This window comes from Engraulis encrasicolus, chromosome 23, assembly GCF_034702125.1.
Source record: "Engraulis encrasicolus isolate BLACKSEA-1 chromosome 23, IST_EnEncr_1.0, whole genome shotgun sequence".
NCBI classification, from domain to species: Eukaryota; Metazoa; Chordata; class Actinopteri; order Clupeiformes; family Engraulidae; genus Engraulis; species Engraulis encrasicolus.
This window is the reverse complement of record NC_085879.1, coordinates 30366133-30380583: the sequence shown is the minus strand read 5'-3', so window position 1 is coordinate 30380583 and position 14451 is coordinate 30366133. Positions and strand designations below refer to the sequence as shown.

Here is a 14451-nt window from a genome sequence, read left to right as displayed (position 1 = left end):
TCTATCTCTCATTTTCTGTGAAAGCTTCAATTCCATTCAGCTGTATAGGTATTCCAAGATGAGGTCTAAGTTATTTGTTTATTTTCTTTGTTTAAAAGCCTGTCTGGGAGACTTCAGCACCCAAATAAAGACTGGGGTTATTCCACAGAAAACTGTTGTGCGTTTCCTTTTTTGTAAAACTAGTGACTGTATATGAGCAGTCATATGCAAGCAAAACAGTCTAAAGCAAAAATCAAAGGGAGACATGCAGTCTTAATGAAATACTATTTGCTACTAAAGATACTATTGTATTCTTGCATGACCTAATATTAAATGTGGTCCACAGGACAGACCTCATGCTTCTACAAGTAGCATCGATAACATGAACGTAGGTCTCAATAAGGATACGTGTCTTTTAGGGATATTGGCACCAGGGGTGTAGTCTTTTTGTGGTGGGTATACTGTATATTTGAGCATTTTTTGAAGTGGGTATACTGTATATATTTGTGCTATTCTAAATAATGGATCAATCAATTTGAAGTGGGTATACTGAAATCCCTGAAATTTTGAAGTGGGTATACTGCGTATACCTGTGTTCTACGTAGACTACACCACTGGTCTCAACAAGGATACTTGTCTTTTAGGGATATTGGCACTGCCCTTACGATTGGATTACAATTCGGGAGATAAACATGAAAGCATGTCATTTGGTGTGTCACAGGAATTTGAGTGGGACCAGGCCAGTGAATCAGCTCACACTCATATGAAACGGAATATGTGAAGGCACATGATGAGAATCTGTTCGTGAAATTTAGATATGAGGTCTGTGTGTGTGTGTTAGATACATAGATATTGAATTTGGCCCACCACTTTGGTCCAGATTTTGATTTTGGTCATCTGTCAGTTTGTTTGAGAGCCCTGCTCTACAGCTTTAGAAATGTGTGTGTAAGCGAGATCCAGGTTATCCTGTCGGTCACATCACACAGCATGTATTACCGCTTGCATCCACTAGAGGGAGTTATGTGATTGTACATTCATCACTGGAGATCTCAGCTGCAGGAAAATTGCCTTTATGACACTCTGTTGCTCCTATTAGTGATACACTACTCTCACCAGCCTCTTTAATAGGCACCCTTTTTCATCTGCTCATTGATGTACATTTTTAATCAGTCAATCACACGGTGCCAACACAATGCATTTAGGCAAGTAGACATGGTCAAGACGATATGCCGTTCAGACTGAGCATCAGAATGGGGAATGAAGGTGATTTAAGTGACTTTGAATGTTGCATGGTTGTTGCCAGATGGGCTTGGTTGGGGTATTTCAGAAACTGGTGATCTAGTGGGATATTCACGCACAACCATTTCTAGGGTTTATAGAGAATGGTCCAAAATAAGAGAAAATATCCAGTGAGCAGCAGTTCTGTGAGCGAAAATGCCTTGTAGTGGGGTCGTAGGCATGTGCAATTTTTCTCAGTCATTTCAAATTTGTGTTAAAGTTTGGTTTTCACTTCCAAGTTGAAGTTTAGGGTCTATAGAACAATTTGAGTTCGAGTGTCAAACGCACAGATAACAAAATGGCCTGCTGGTGGCGCTCTAAAATGTATAAACTGCTATAAGTTTTGATTAGTTTAACCAAATGTAACATATGAGGTATGTATGGATTCAGCATTAAGAGGAGAAACTGGTGAGCTAAGTATTTGGTCACCAGATTAAAGACACACTATGTAATAAACACACTTTTAGCCCATGGACAGCAAAATTCAGGGTTTTTTTTAAGATAAAGGGTGGAAATGCCCTCAAAGTTGCAATGAAACATAATTTATTGTTACAAGCTATTGTAAATAAAGCCTGGGATATCATTCAACTTGATTTGTTCAGAATATCCCTGAAGTACAAAGATACCTAGTATACCTATACGCAAATATGGCTGCATAAAGCCTACAGTATGTGATATTTACGACCCAGCTTGCAACTTTGAGTTTATGAATTTAGGATCATGAGTACCAGCTTTTTTCAATCAAGCCATACTCTATTAACACATAAAATCACAAAAAAATATATCTGGAAGAAAATAAATCAATATTATTATTATTATTATTATTATTATTAAGACTGCATTTCTGGAGAGACAATGCTATTAGTATGCTTGCGGCTTCTGCACACACACACACACACACACACACATACAGAGCTGTCGTATACACACACAGAAACACGAGGGAAAGAGATAGAGCTCTGTGTGTGTGTGTGTGTGTGTGTGTGTGTGTGTGTGTGTGTGTGTGTGTGTGTGTGTGTGTGTGTGTGTGTGTGTGTGTGTGTGTGTGTGTGTGTGTGTGTGCGCGCACGCTGGCGCGTGCATGTATGGAGAGATGCTTCAGGTGCCTTTCAGCAATGGGTGGGTAGGGAGAGGTAAGGGTGGGATTCAAACCTGCAACCCTCTGACAGACCAACACCTGATACCCAGTAGGCCACTGCCACTTACTGTATAGAGTGGCCACAGCAGCATATTAGGCCACGGTTGTCCAGGTTCTACAAGGCTGCATGTGTGTGTGTATGAATGAAGATTCTAAAGGTGACAGTTTGGCAGTCAATAGCTGAGTAATATGTGCAGCCTTATCTCCAAAAGTTTTACAAGTTGTCAAATGATATTGACACACAAATGGCATAACCCTGTTCTTCATGTCAAAGCTGAGATCACTTTTCTAGGCCAAATGGTTCAGTCAAAAAGTGGACATATTCAGGCCTATGCACTGAGCTGTTCACACATTTTTTCTACAAACCCCAACTCCGATGAAGTTGGGACGTTTGGTAAACAGTGAATAAAATCAAAATGCTATCATTTTCAAAACATTCAATCTATTCATTAGATGGAGAATAGTGAAAAGACAACATATTAAGTGTTAAAACTGAAAAAAAATATTGTTTTGGGGGACATATGTACTCATTTCTAATTTGATAAATCCAACACGTCTCAAAAGAGTTGGGACGGGGACAATAAATGGCAGCAAATGTCGAGGAAGACTAAAAACAAAACAAAAGACAACACTTAACAGTTAAATACCGATGAGATGATTTTATATAAAAAACAGTGTTAATTCCTATCTTGGACATGATTTCACCAGCTTAAATGGTGGGTGTATTCCTTGTCATGTTTTGCAATGTTTTCCTTTCTGTAGTGCTTACAGTGTGACAGGTCTTGACCAAAAGCCCACCATTTTTATCACCTGCTGGTCCTTATGATGGAGCCAAACTGTTAAAACATAGTAGAGAATGCAATTTGACCTTACTATGTGGCAGTAATCGAAGATCTCCCTTCAAAATATAATGCATGAGTGGCTTTTCATGCTGTTTAAAACCCATTTATACCATTCAGCACTGTATTTAACACTACAGATTAGTGAGAACATCTTAACCAATGCACTACTGCACCCGCATGCCATCATGGAGGCTGACTTTTGAAGCTAGCACTAACACAAGTTGGATGGTCCATTTTTACTGTAGCACAGGATGTGCAATGCTCTATTATTGTCAAAAAGAATGGACTTCTACAACTTCTGCTGACTTCTGTAAGCAAAGGACAGTTTCCCATGTCTTCTGGGACTATTTCAAGTGAGCTCAGGTGTTACACCCCTGTATCATTTTCATGCATTAAGCATTCTTAATATGGTCAATTTTCAATAGCTCTAATTCCTGGAGTGCTAGAGTGAGACTACAGCCAATATATATTTCATGATGTCATAAACCTATACAATGATTTTATTAACAAAAATATGTCTTATATACACTCAATCGTGGTAAATCAAAGGGAATTCAAAAATGTATGTAATAACTATGGTAATTATTCCCTTTGCATCTTTAATTCTGAGTGACTCAGCCTCTCTGTGATGATCTTATACCTGGACACCTATATTGTCCGTCAGTACAATTCATTTTGAAATGTTCTTCTTTGTTGTTTTATCTTATTTGGATGTTTACTAAATTTCACTGATCCCGTCCAACTCTTTGAGACGTGTTGGATTTATCAAATTAGAAATGAGTACATATGTCCCCCAAAACAATATTTTTTCTCGGTTTTAACACTTAATATGTTGTCTTTTCACTATTCTCCATCTAATGAATAGATTGAATGTTTTGAAAATGATAGCATTTTGATTTTATTCACTGTTTACCAAACGTCCCAACTTCATCGGAGTTGGGGTTTGTAAGTGAATGGGGTCACATCATAGGGATTTAAAAACTGTTCTCTCTCAAACATTTTTAAGAGTTGGCTAATGATCTTAACACAGTTTGTAGTCAAGGCTAAGACCTCTCTGACAATGCCTTTACCTAGTCGAAAGGTGAAGCTGTTCATTTTATTCTATTGAAAACCCCAGGACAGGTCACCTCTCACTCTAACTGCCACAGTTTGTGACATCATCATCTTGACCATTCTACCATTCATTTCAATGAGGGGGAAAACAGAGAGAAAACTGAGGAAAATGAATCTGGGGAACGAATGAAAGGGGGTAGGCCAGCGAAAAATACACCACCTTGAGCCCTTTTCGAGCTGTTCGTTTTGGCACTCAAACCGTGTCTCTATCTCTAACGCTGCAACGATTCAAAGCCACCATACTAATGAATGGAGGTGAATGGAAAAACATAGAATAATAATAAACTGTCGATGAACAATTAGTATGCTTTCCCGCAAGCATACTAAATAATAAACTGTCGGACAACAATTAGTATGCTTGCTGGGGGCAAGCAGAGGCCTTTGGCAAGCATACTGAATAATACTATAGGACTATTTCATACATGGAAGACACAATCATCTGCTGTTATGAAAACATCTCTGTCATCTGGGAACTGTCCATTTGTTACCAGCACAGTTGACAGGAATAAAAAATCTTATTATCTGCATTTGCCAGAAATGCCTGCCAATCTGGTAACAAATGGACAGTTCCCAGATTTGGACTACACTACCAAAGATGCCGTTGCCAAAGATGTATTCCAACTAGAGGTGAAGTGCAGCTGTACTAGTACTTGTACAAATACACCTGCCAGATCTTGGTGCAAACAAGGCAGAGTTAAAGTGCACACGTCTGTGCAAGTGCACATGCAATTTCTAACTGACCACTGACTGTTATTGTATCTGTTCTCTGTCATAGTTACTGTAGAGTGGAGTATTGGGATAAATGTTAGCCATATGTCTTCTGTTTGTTTTTGAATGCCGGAAAAACTGTTGTTCCTCATAGTATATCATCATCATCATTATCCTTATCATTATTATTATTATTATTATTATTATTATTATTATTATTATTATTATTATTATTAGCCTATTATTACTGATTTACTTTCTTTTAGATATAAAGTTTGTTTGTGAATAAAATGATGGCTTGATTGAAAAAAAGCTGTTACTCAGTCATGATCCTAAATTCATATAGGCCCCTACTCAAACTTGCAAGTTGGGTGCTAAGTATGACAGGCTTTATGCAGCCATATAGGTATCCAAAGTATCTGTGTGCTTCAGGGATATACTGAACAAATCAAGTTAAGTGATAAACCAGGCTTTATTTACAATAGCTTTTAACAATAAATGATGCTTCATTGCAACTTTGAGGGCATTTCCACCTTTTATCTTAAAAAAGCCCGGATTTTGCTGTCCATTGGCTAAAAGTGTGTTTATTACATAGTGTGTCTTTAATCTGGTAACCGAATACTTAGCTCACCGGTTTCACCTCTTCATGCTGAATCCATACATACCTCATATGTTAAATTTGGTTTAAATAATCAAAAGTTATAGCAGTTTATATATTTTAGAGCGCCCCCCGCAGGCCATTTTGTTATCTGTGTGTTTGACACTCGAACTCAAATTGTTCTATAGACTCTAAACTTCAACTTGGAAGTGAAAACCAAACTTTAACACCAATTTGAAATGACTGAGCCTAATACGACCCCACTATTGTTGATGCTACAGGTCAGAGGAAAATGGCCAGACTGGTTCTAGCTGAAACAAAGGCAACAGTAGCTCAAATAACCACTTGTTACAACCAAGGTATGCACAAGAGCATGTCTGAGCGCACAGACCTCGAACCTTGAGTCAGATGGGCTGCAGCAGCAGAAGACCCCACCAGGTGCCACTCCTGTCAGCTAAGAACAGAGAAGGAGGTTATTATTTGCACAGGCTCACCAGAATTGGACAATAGAACATTGGAAAATGTTGCCTGGTCTGATGAGTCTTGATTTCTGTTACAACACTTGGGTGGTATGGTCAGAATTTGAAAGCGAAAGCCTAAACTCCAACTCCCATTGTCATTGTGACAGCACACAAGCGAACACTGCACATAACAGAATTGCATTTGTGCCTCACACGTGCAAGGGGGCAGCCCCCAATGGCACCCGAAAGGGAGCAGTGTGTCATTATGGTACCATGCTCAGGGTTCCACAGTCATGGAGGAGGATGGTCTTTTAGGATGGTCGTTTGCTGCCAGTGGCTTTCGATTGCCAAACATCTTGTAGGGGCCCCATTCTACGATATTTCGTGGGCCCAACACCTCTGACACATCTCCCGCCCCCCCCTGTCCCAATACCAGTGCTCCGCCCCTGCTTTTGATAATAAGGAATGGAAACCTGTGTCTGGCATGTTTTTGTTCCAGACTAGAGATAGGAGGGTCTTTACACGTTACCCCTGACTATACTATCTTTGGACATTGGCCTGTCTGCACATTTTGTTGAGAATGAAAGTCATCTCTATCTTCACTCAGTCAAACTTAAAAACTTTGAATTTGATCAAATGCTTGACTTGAAGTGATGAACTCAACACCACAAATTGTCCCCTGAATAAAGGTGTGTGTGTGTGTGTGTGTGTGTGTGTGTGTGTGTGTGTGTGTGTGTGTGTGTGTGTGTGTGTGTGTGTGTGTGTGTGTGTGTGTGTGTGTGTGTGTATGTGTGTGTGTGTGTGTGTGTGTGTATGTGTGTGTGTGTGTGTGTGTGTGTGTGTGTGTGTATGTGTGTGTGTGTGTGTGTGTGTGTGTGTGTGTGTGTGTGTGTGTGTGTGTGTGTGTGTGTGTGTGTGTGTGTGTGTGTGTGTGTGTGCGCGCGCGCGCGCACGTGTGCGTGCATGATGTGTGTGCTATTTCAAGGCAGTCCCTTGTGCTCTTTTTCATTGAAAACATATTTCCATTGAATAAAGAAAAAAATACCACATCTGTTCAGAGAAACCAAACCAGAGATGTGAGTTTTATCAATAGAGGGAACATGATATTCAAGGGATAGGGCTGCACCCTTTACTGCATATCAGATGTATTCTAGTAAAGAAAGGACAAACATGATGGTAGGCAATGTGACTACTTCACCTTGACAATTATCTGCCATCATCAGCCTGGAAATAATAATTTGGAAATAAAAAAAACAAGGATACACATTGTTTTTCGCCATGTACCAATAAGATACCTAAATCTGTATAATTGTACATTCTAGTAAGCAATAAATGATCTAAGAGAAGCAATAGAATTTCAGCACCTCTAAAATCATCAGGGTTTTTTTCTCAGCACACCCACAGTGTGAAAATGACCAGCAATAGGGCAGTCAAGGCCACGTCTCAACAAAATAAAAGTCCCGCATTGTTGAATCCAGTTATTTCTAGTTCCTCGAGTCCATACAAAGAACAACTCCTCCTAGCGTCGAACTCTAGCTATCCATCGTATACTGTATCTCAAAAAAGTACTGATTGTACATTTTTGTACATGCATTCGCGGGGATGCGCCTGGCGATAGCGGACTACTATTTGTTCTACACCAGGGGAAGTGACCATATTGAACCCTAACGCTTGCTTCACTTATCAGTCACTCACAAGTACCAATAGGCTCCCTTGAGCGATAGGCTGCTGCGGGGATCACTCACTTGTGGGCTGCCGTGATTCTCACAGACACGGATTTTCAGCAATGTAAGTAGCCAGATTTTCTTTTTCATTCCCATGTATGTTTACTAATCCATTTGCTCTTCTGTGTAATTATTGAAAACCCCACGCTCCAAGTAGACGTCAGGCAGACTGTTGGCTGTCAAGTGGTTTGAGGATGTGGCAAGGCAGTGGTTGAAATAGGATCTGCACAGCTGGACTTGTCAGATGGTACTCTTGTTAGGGTCTTGCAGTGTGAACGATTGCTCTTTTTTACATCTGTCTCGGGCATCATCTGAGGGGGATATTGATGCTGCTTGTTTTGTGTGACAGTGCTGAACACAGAAACGCGAGACTTCTTGCAAATGGAGGGTCCCTCCATTTGCTCTGTGGATATGACGAAATGCCCAGAAATGTTATTTTGACCGTTGGGGGAAAAACATCAATGTTCAATTGAGGACGCATTGATTTGCTTTATTGTCATATCAGTTGCGATTCTGCTTTTTAACCGCGATCTGTCAAGAAACGCGTACTCCAAACCCAATGGATGGATGAACGTTGGTCTACTATTGAACCCTGCCTCGGGTTAATATGTAGCTATAAACTCACAGGATTGGTTGAAAAGGGGGTTGGTAATGGGGGTAAACGCTATCAGAGGCCAACTCCGTCTAAAGTTCATTCTAAAGATGACAAGGTCTGTAAATGCGTAAAGGCGAAACTAGCGGTGGAAACGAGTTAATTTCTGTCACGCTGCGTGTTGGTGACAGCCGAGGATGGAGCAAATGATGCAATACCTACATTATGTGAACCCCATCACGAAGGGTCTAACATTTGCTGTGCTTTTTAATTCATACAAGTGCGTATTTTGCGCAAAGCAATTACTGCGTAAAATGATGCTTGGCAACACTCCATATGCGCTAACGAAAGTTGTCTCGTGAGAATCCCCATGAGCATTAATTCAATTTAAAGAGACAGCGACTACCCCCATTCTATTCAACTGTCTGGGGTGGAATGCGCGTTTGGTTGTCGCTCGTGCAGCCATATTTGGTGCCATCTCAGGATAAATGTCATCATCTTGCGGACACGAGAAGAAACATTTCGCTGTTTTATAATTGATCAAAACATGCACCGTCTGCATGGGCTACCCCTACCTCCGTTACAAAAAAATAACTCAATTAAAGGGTTAAATCTGAAGGGGAACCTTTGTGTTTCCTTGTGCAGATGGACAGAAATCTGTTTTGACAGAATGCAAAGCATTGCGTTTTTGTTTCTTTTCAAACGGGTTGGGGTCCGGTCTATGCGTAAATAGGCGTAACATCGTGATTTTCACGGAAGATGATATGTCGTGTCTTTCCCCCCTTTGCAGATCGACAGGGAATTGTTGCATCTGTGGTTACCCAACAGATCGGAATGGCTCTGTGTTGTGCATCGTACATAACGACCCTACGAACCCGTTGTTTGTGTGAACGACGGGGTTGCCTCAAACCAGTTCGAGGGTTTTTGGCCAGCGCGTGCGCTCCCAAAAAATCCCGTTGACGAAGGGGACAGCCGTTTCCATAGCAACTTTATGCTGAATCAGCAGTAGTGCGTGCTAATCTTTAGTGGAATTCAGCAAAGTGAAACGTGCACGTACACAATTGAGATCAGTGGCCCGTGATGACAAAGAGAGAAATTGTGATTGCAACTGCTGGGAAACAAAAAGCCATTCCACCTTGACTCGCTAGAAAGATTTCTGAGTGTCCCCTGAGGGCACTGGGGTATTAGTTATGATGCGTAAAATGCCATGTACTGCGCTCTGCACCTCAACTCCACTGTAAGGGATTTCCTAAGCATTGCATTCAGATAGTGCAATACTAATACAGTATTACCAATATGGATAATTATTTACCGTATGCAGTTCCACTGCATCAGAGCTTTCATAATTCACAACAATTTATTACAGACAGGACTATAAGGTCATAATTATTGTGAAATTGCTAAATAATTTTGTTCCACAATTTTGTTCCTCAGAGTCAACTATTTTGAGAAGTTAAACTCATTTGCTCATTTTCATTATGCTTAGACCCCCTTGGGCATGTACTGTTATATCCTGAAAAACAATATCTAAAGGATATTAATGTTTATCATGCAAGGTTTTTTTTTCTTTTTGTGACGTTGGTGCTGTGGGGGTGTATTACCTAGGAGGAAACATCTCTCTCTCTCTCTTGCTCTCTCTCTCTCTCCTTCTGTCTGTCCATGAAGATTGTCTTTCAGTTCCTTTTTCATGTAGTTTGTGGGCGTATGTATTCAGTCAGAGGAGTATTGTTTAACAGACATAGTTTCCGTATATCTATTCCAGAGACTGGTGAGTCAGCACATTGGTTAGACTCAGTGTAGTGTAAGACGTAACCCTTTGAAGAGTAAGGATTTTTTCCCAGTTCTTCTAGAATTGTACTTGAACACCCTACAGATCCCATAGAACTCTGTGTTGAAAATCCAGAAAAGTCCTTGCGACATCATTAATGAGAACTCTAATTCTACTGTACAAAATTCTAATCACATACTGTATTTGTGATGGTGCTCCTCAAAGGCTAGCCATTGTCATCTTTTAACACATATTCTCTCTGGTACCGCAGTATGTGATATTACATAATTGTTACACCAGCTATTCCACTGCACCTACTGAGATGTTGTTACTTGAAAATGAAAAAAATAAAAACCTAAACAATTGTGGTCCAACCAGCTCAGTATCAGCGGAACGTGAGACATGATCAGTTACTCCATGAATTTGCCTGTGTTGGATGGAAACTTTTGATCTTTTTTTGTTTACTTCTGTGTTTACTAATGACACCTCCGCCTTTGTTGTTGTTGTTGTTGTTGTTTTTGTGTCACGTGTTGCCAACGTGTCCCCAATAGAGGACCATGGCAGCGGAGCTCTCCACATCCATAAACATCAAGGAACCTCGCTGGGACCAGAGCACTTTCACAGGGAGGGCGAAACACTTCTTCACCGTCACAGACCCACGCAACATCCTCCTGTCCAATGACCAGCTGGAGAGGGCTCGTGAGATCATCTCCAACTACAAGTAATCCTCCTCATTACTCTTTGTCCTCCCTTTTAGCTGAACAGGGCTGCATTTCTCGAAACCATAGTTGCTAATTACGTGAGCTACTTGGTTTTCAAAGCAATTTTCCATTGGCAACTACCCAAGTTGCTAACTGGCTAACAACTATGCTTTCGATAAACACACCCTAGGGTTTTTTTTACATTCTTGTTGTTTTGGGTGTATATTAATGTTTGTAACTAATTTTTCTTTTACGTCACCCCTTCATTTGATAAAACGGTCAAGATAAAGACAGAACATGTGTGAGGGGAAGAAAGATGAGGAAGGGTTTGGAAATAGCACCTGAGCACCTGCCTGCACCTACGCCACCATGACACCTACGCCACACACTAGCCTTGTCTTGCCAGATTTAAGCTCCAGCCCTTCCCCATTACAATCTACAGCAGGCCTATTCAACTGGCGGCTCAAGGGCCACATGCGGCCCCGATGCAGTCCACAGTCGTCCCAGACATGTCCCCCAGCTGTAGCAGTATGCATTGCAGTTTTGATACTGCAGCGCAACACATGATTTTCTTGTGAATCTCTTTCTTGTCTTGTACACTGAACATTCAATGTGGTTAGCATTTAGGTTAGAGGAAAATGTTTTAAAATAGTTTGTAGACTACTGATTTGAGGTGTCATTACAGCGTTTGTGATGGCTGAAAATATACGGCCCGACTTAATTTCTTGGTTTCGAAATGTGGCCCAAATGAAATTCTAATTGAATAGCCCTGGTCTACAGTATGCCTGTTTAATGTTCTGAGAGAGCTTTAGTCTTATTACCAGACAACAGGTCAATCTATGGGCTATATTTTAAAAAGGCTACTGATTCACTAAAAGGACTCTTGTCAGAAATAGAGGCATAATGTACACATGTTTACAATACTGATGTTTGGAGGGAACATGCAAGCTAGTTTAACCCATTTAAGTCTGATGTTGCGTATATGCTGCATCGATAGGCGGCTGGAGTGACATACACTCTTCAGTTCAGGCTCTTGATATTTGAGGGGTTTTTTTTTTACCAAAAATGTGGGAATTTCAGAGCTGAAATTAATTAATTGAATGAACACATTGTTTTATGTGTATATGTAGGTTTTTGTGGGCTGAGGGCACCTTTTCGCAAAAAAGGGCGTTTTTTGCAGGTGCCTTATGTTTAAATGGCTTAATGGATGTCATCCGACGGACTTTGGCAGTTAAATGTTAGTGATCCACCCTTCCCAAAAGCCTATACAGATGTGTCAGCACTGAGATATCACTTGCTTGTCCCCAGTCCCAGGTGCTGAACAAAAAAAGTGTCATTTTTGGAAAAAAAAAGGTTTGGACACTCACTTGGATTTTTTCTTCTTTAAGTTCTTTTTTTCCCCCTTTCTATTCACTCATTGGCATTGTGACATTTCAACCTTGCGGTCTCAGATTCCTGGACCTGGCATCATGCCCATGAATGAATAAAAAGGAAAAAAAAGAAACTTAAAGAAGAAAAAACCCATAGCACTGAGATATCAGTCTAGACCTTCAGCTCAGTGGTCTGTGCACCTGTGTGTCCCATGCCAGAGGGTTTCTAGGAGTTCAAGCGCCGGGCGGCTGACAGTGCAGCATCAGTGTTGCCAGATTTCTCTGATCAAAACCCGCCCAAAAGGTTCTCAAAAACCGCCAAAATGCGCTAAATTCTGCCCAATTTCTACAAATTGCATTGGTTTCTATGGGCACAAAACCGCTTAAAAAAACGGCAAATGTCCAATTCTTCCCGTTTTTACCGGCAGACGGCCATCCCAAGTAGCCCAATTGGGCGGGCAACTGCCCTATCTGGCAACACTGTACAGGATGACCTTGGTTACACTGAGTTTGAGCCCTGAGTGGTAGGCTGCGACAGACCTTGGTTACACAAGCACTTCCAACTACCGAACAGGGAGCAACAAAAGTGTGCAGAGGCAAAAAAAGGCCACTTCAGCCAGATTTTTGCTCCCAAAGATTAAAGTGAAACAATACCAGACTTTGGGAGCAAAAAAAATCTAGTTGAAGAAGACTTGCGAATAGTTCTCATCACCATCCGCAGCTGTGTGTGTTTGTGTGTGTGTGTGTGTGTGTGTGTGTGTGTGTGTGTGTGTGTGTGTGTGTGTGTGTGTGTGTGTGTGTGTGTGTGTGTCTGTGTCTGTGTCTGTGTCTGTGTGTCTGTGTGTGCGAGAGAGAGAGAGAGAGAGAGAGAGAGAGAGAGAGAGAGAGAGAGAAAGAGAAAGAGAAAAGAGTGAAAACTGCCTTTGGCTGAATGTATGAGCTATATATGGTTAATATATGTGTAATGATGTATTATTATGTCATTATGTTATATTATATTATTGTTTATTGTGTTTTTATGTAAGTATGCGACTGGACACCTGGGATTAATAAATTATACTCTACTCTACTCTACTCTACTCTCTACTCTACTTTGTTGTGCACTTCATGAAACATGCACAAAGTGATTGAAGAACACCATGTGGAGTTAGGTATTGTTTGTTTTCTCGTCTCTGCTCCAGGAGGCAAGGGTATTGTTGTGCTCTAGATGCAGGTGCGTGGACCCAAAAAGTACCATTCAAGGAGGGATCAGGTTTGCACACTGAATAAGACACTGAGGTCAAGCACAAGGAGGTTTTTATTTTTATTTTTCTCAGAGCAGAGAAGAGCAGACGTTTCAGGTTTCTGCCATCCTCATCAGTGCTGTCTGTGCTCACCCTCTGTGTCTCTGCTCCAGGCAGGGCATTGTCACGCCGGGTCTCACAGAGGACGAACTATGGAGGGCCAAGTACATCTTCGACTCCGCCTTTCACCCGGACACGGGAGAGAAGATGATCCTGATTGGCCGCATGTCTGCTCAGGTCCCGATGAACATGACCATCACAGGATGCATGATGACCTTCTACAAGTGAGTGCAACGGAGGCCAACTAGCAGAGTGTGGCGTGGAACGTTAGTAAGAGTAAGAGTAAGAGTAAGAATAATTTATTTGTCACATACATGTACAACCCTAGCCTTAGGCTAGCTTGCAGTGAAAGGACAGTAACTCCATATGTGCAGAAATATATAAATTACATAAATTAATTATACATCATAAAATAAAAGTAGACGATTGTCCATAGCTAGCGAGTGTGTAGACTCAACGACAAGGTGAAGTTCTCTAACGTCCCTCCCAAATCCTCATACAGTATCGGTAGCGCTGAGCTATCGGACTGGCCCTTTAGCTCAGCGGTATCGTGCTCGTATCGTGCTGTGACTCCCATTCCCGAACTGTTTAGTTGACTAGGAGGTGGCGAGTTCGAGACCCGAGGGGGACGAACTGCGAGGGAACACCTCAGTTACATTAGGAGAAAAAAACATGCTTACAAGTCCTCTCAACTCATCTGTATCTTCTACTATTAGACAGTGTACCAATTATTAACCATGTACTGTTATCTTGAATACTGTCTTTGCTTGCTCATCCTTGAAATACATTCAAAATATGCTAAACATTCATAGCTCAAAGCTCACATGCAAACTTTC

The 14451-nt window shown here is 41.1% G+C and overlaps 2 protein-coding genes across 3 annotated transcripts in view; both read left to right on the top strand.

Moving 5' to 3' along the window:
* LOC134440116 (uncharacterized) overlaps positions 1 to 14451 on the top strand; it is a 209537-nt gene that overhangs the window by 155257 nt on the left and 39829 nt on the right. The gene's annotated exons all lie outside the window — the stretch shown is intronic.
* The window catches only part of sfxn1 (sideroflexin 1), a 192315-nt gene continuing 185494 nt past the window's right edge, over positions 7631 to 14451 (top strand). Inside the window, exons 1-3 of one of the 2 annotated variants that reach the window (XM_063190062.1) lie at positions 7631 to 7905; positions 10753 to 10922; positions 13669 to 13839. In XM_063190062.1, coding sequence (XP_063046132.1) covers positions 10759 to 10922; positions 13669 to 13839 — 335 coding nt within the window. In that variant the 5' untranslated portion in view covers positions 7631 to 7905; positions 10753 to 10758. The remainder of the gene's footprint in view (positions 7906 to 10752; positions 10923 to 13668; positions 13840 to 14451) is intronic. The other variant, XM_063190063.1, reaches the window with a different exon arrangement.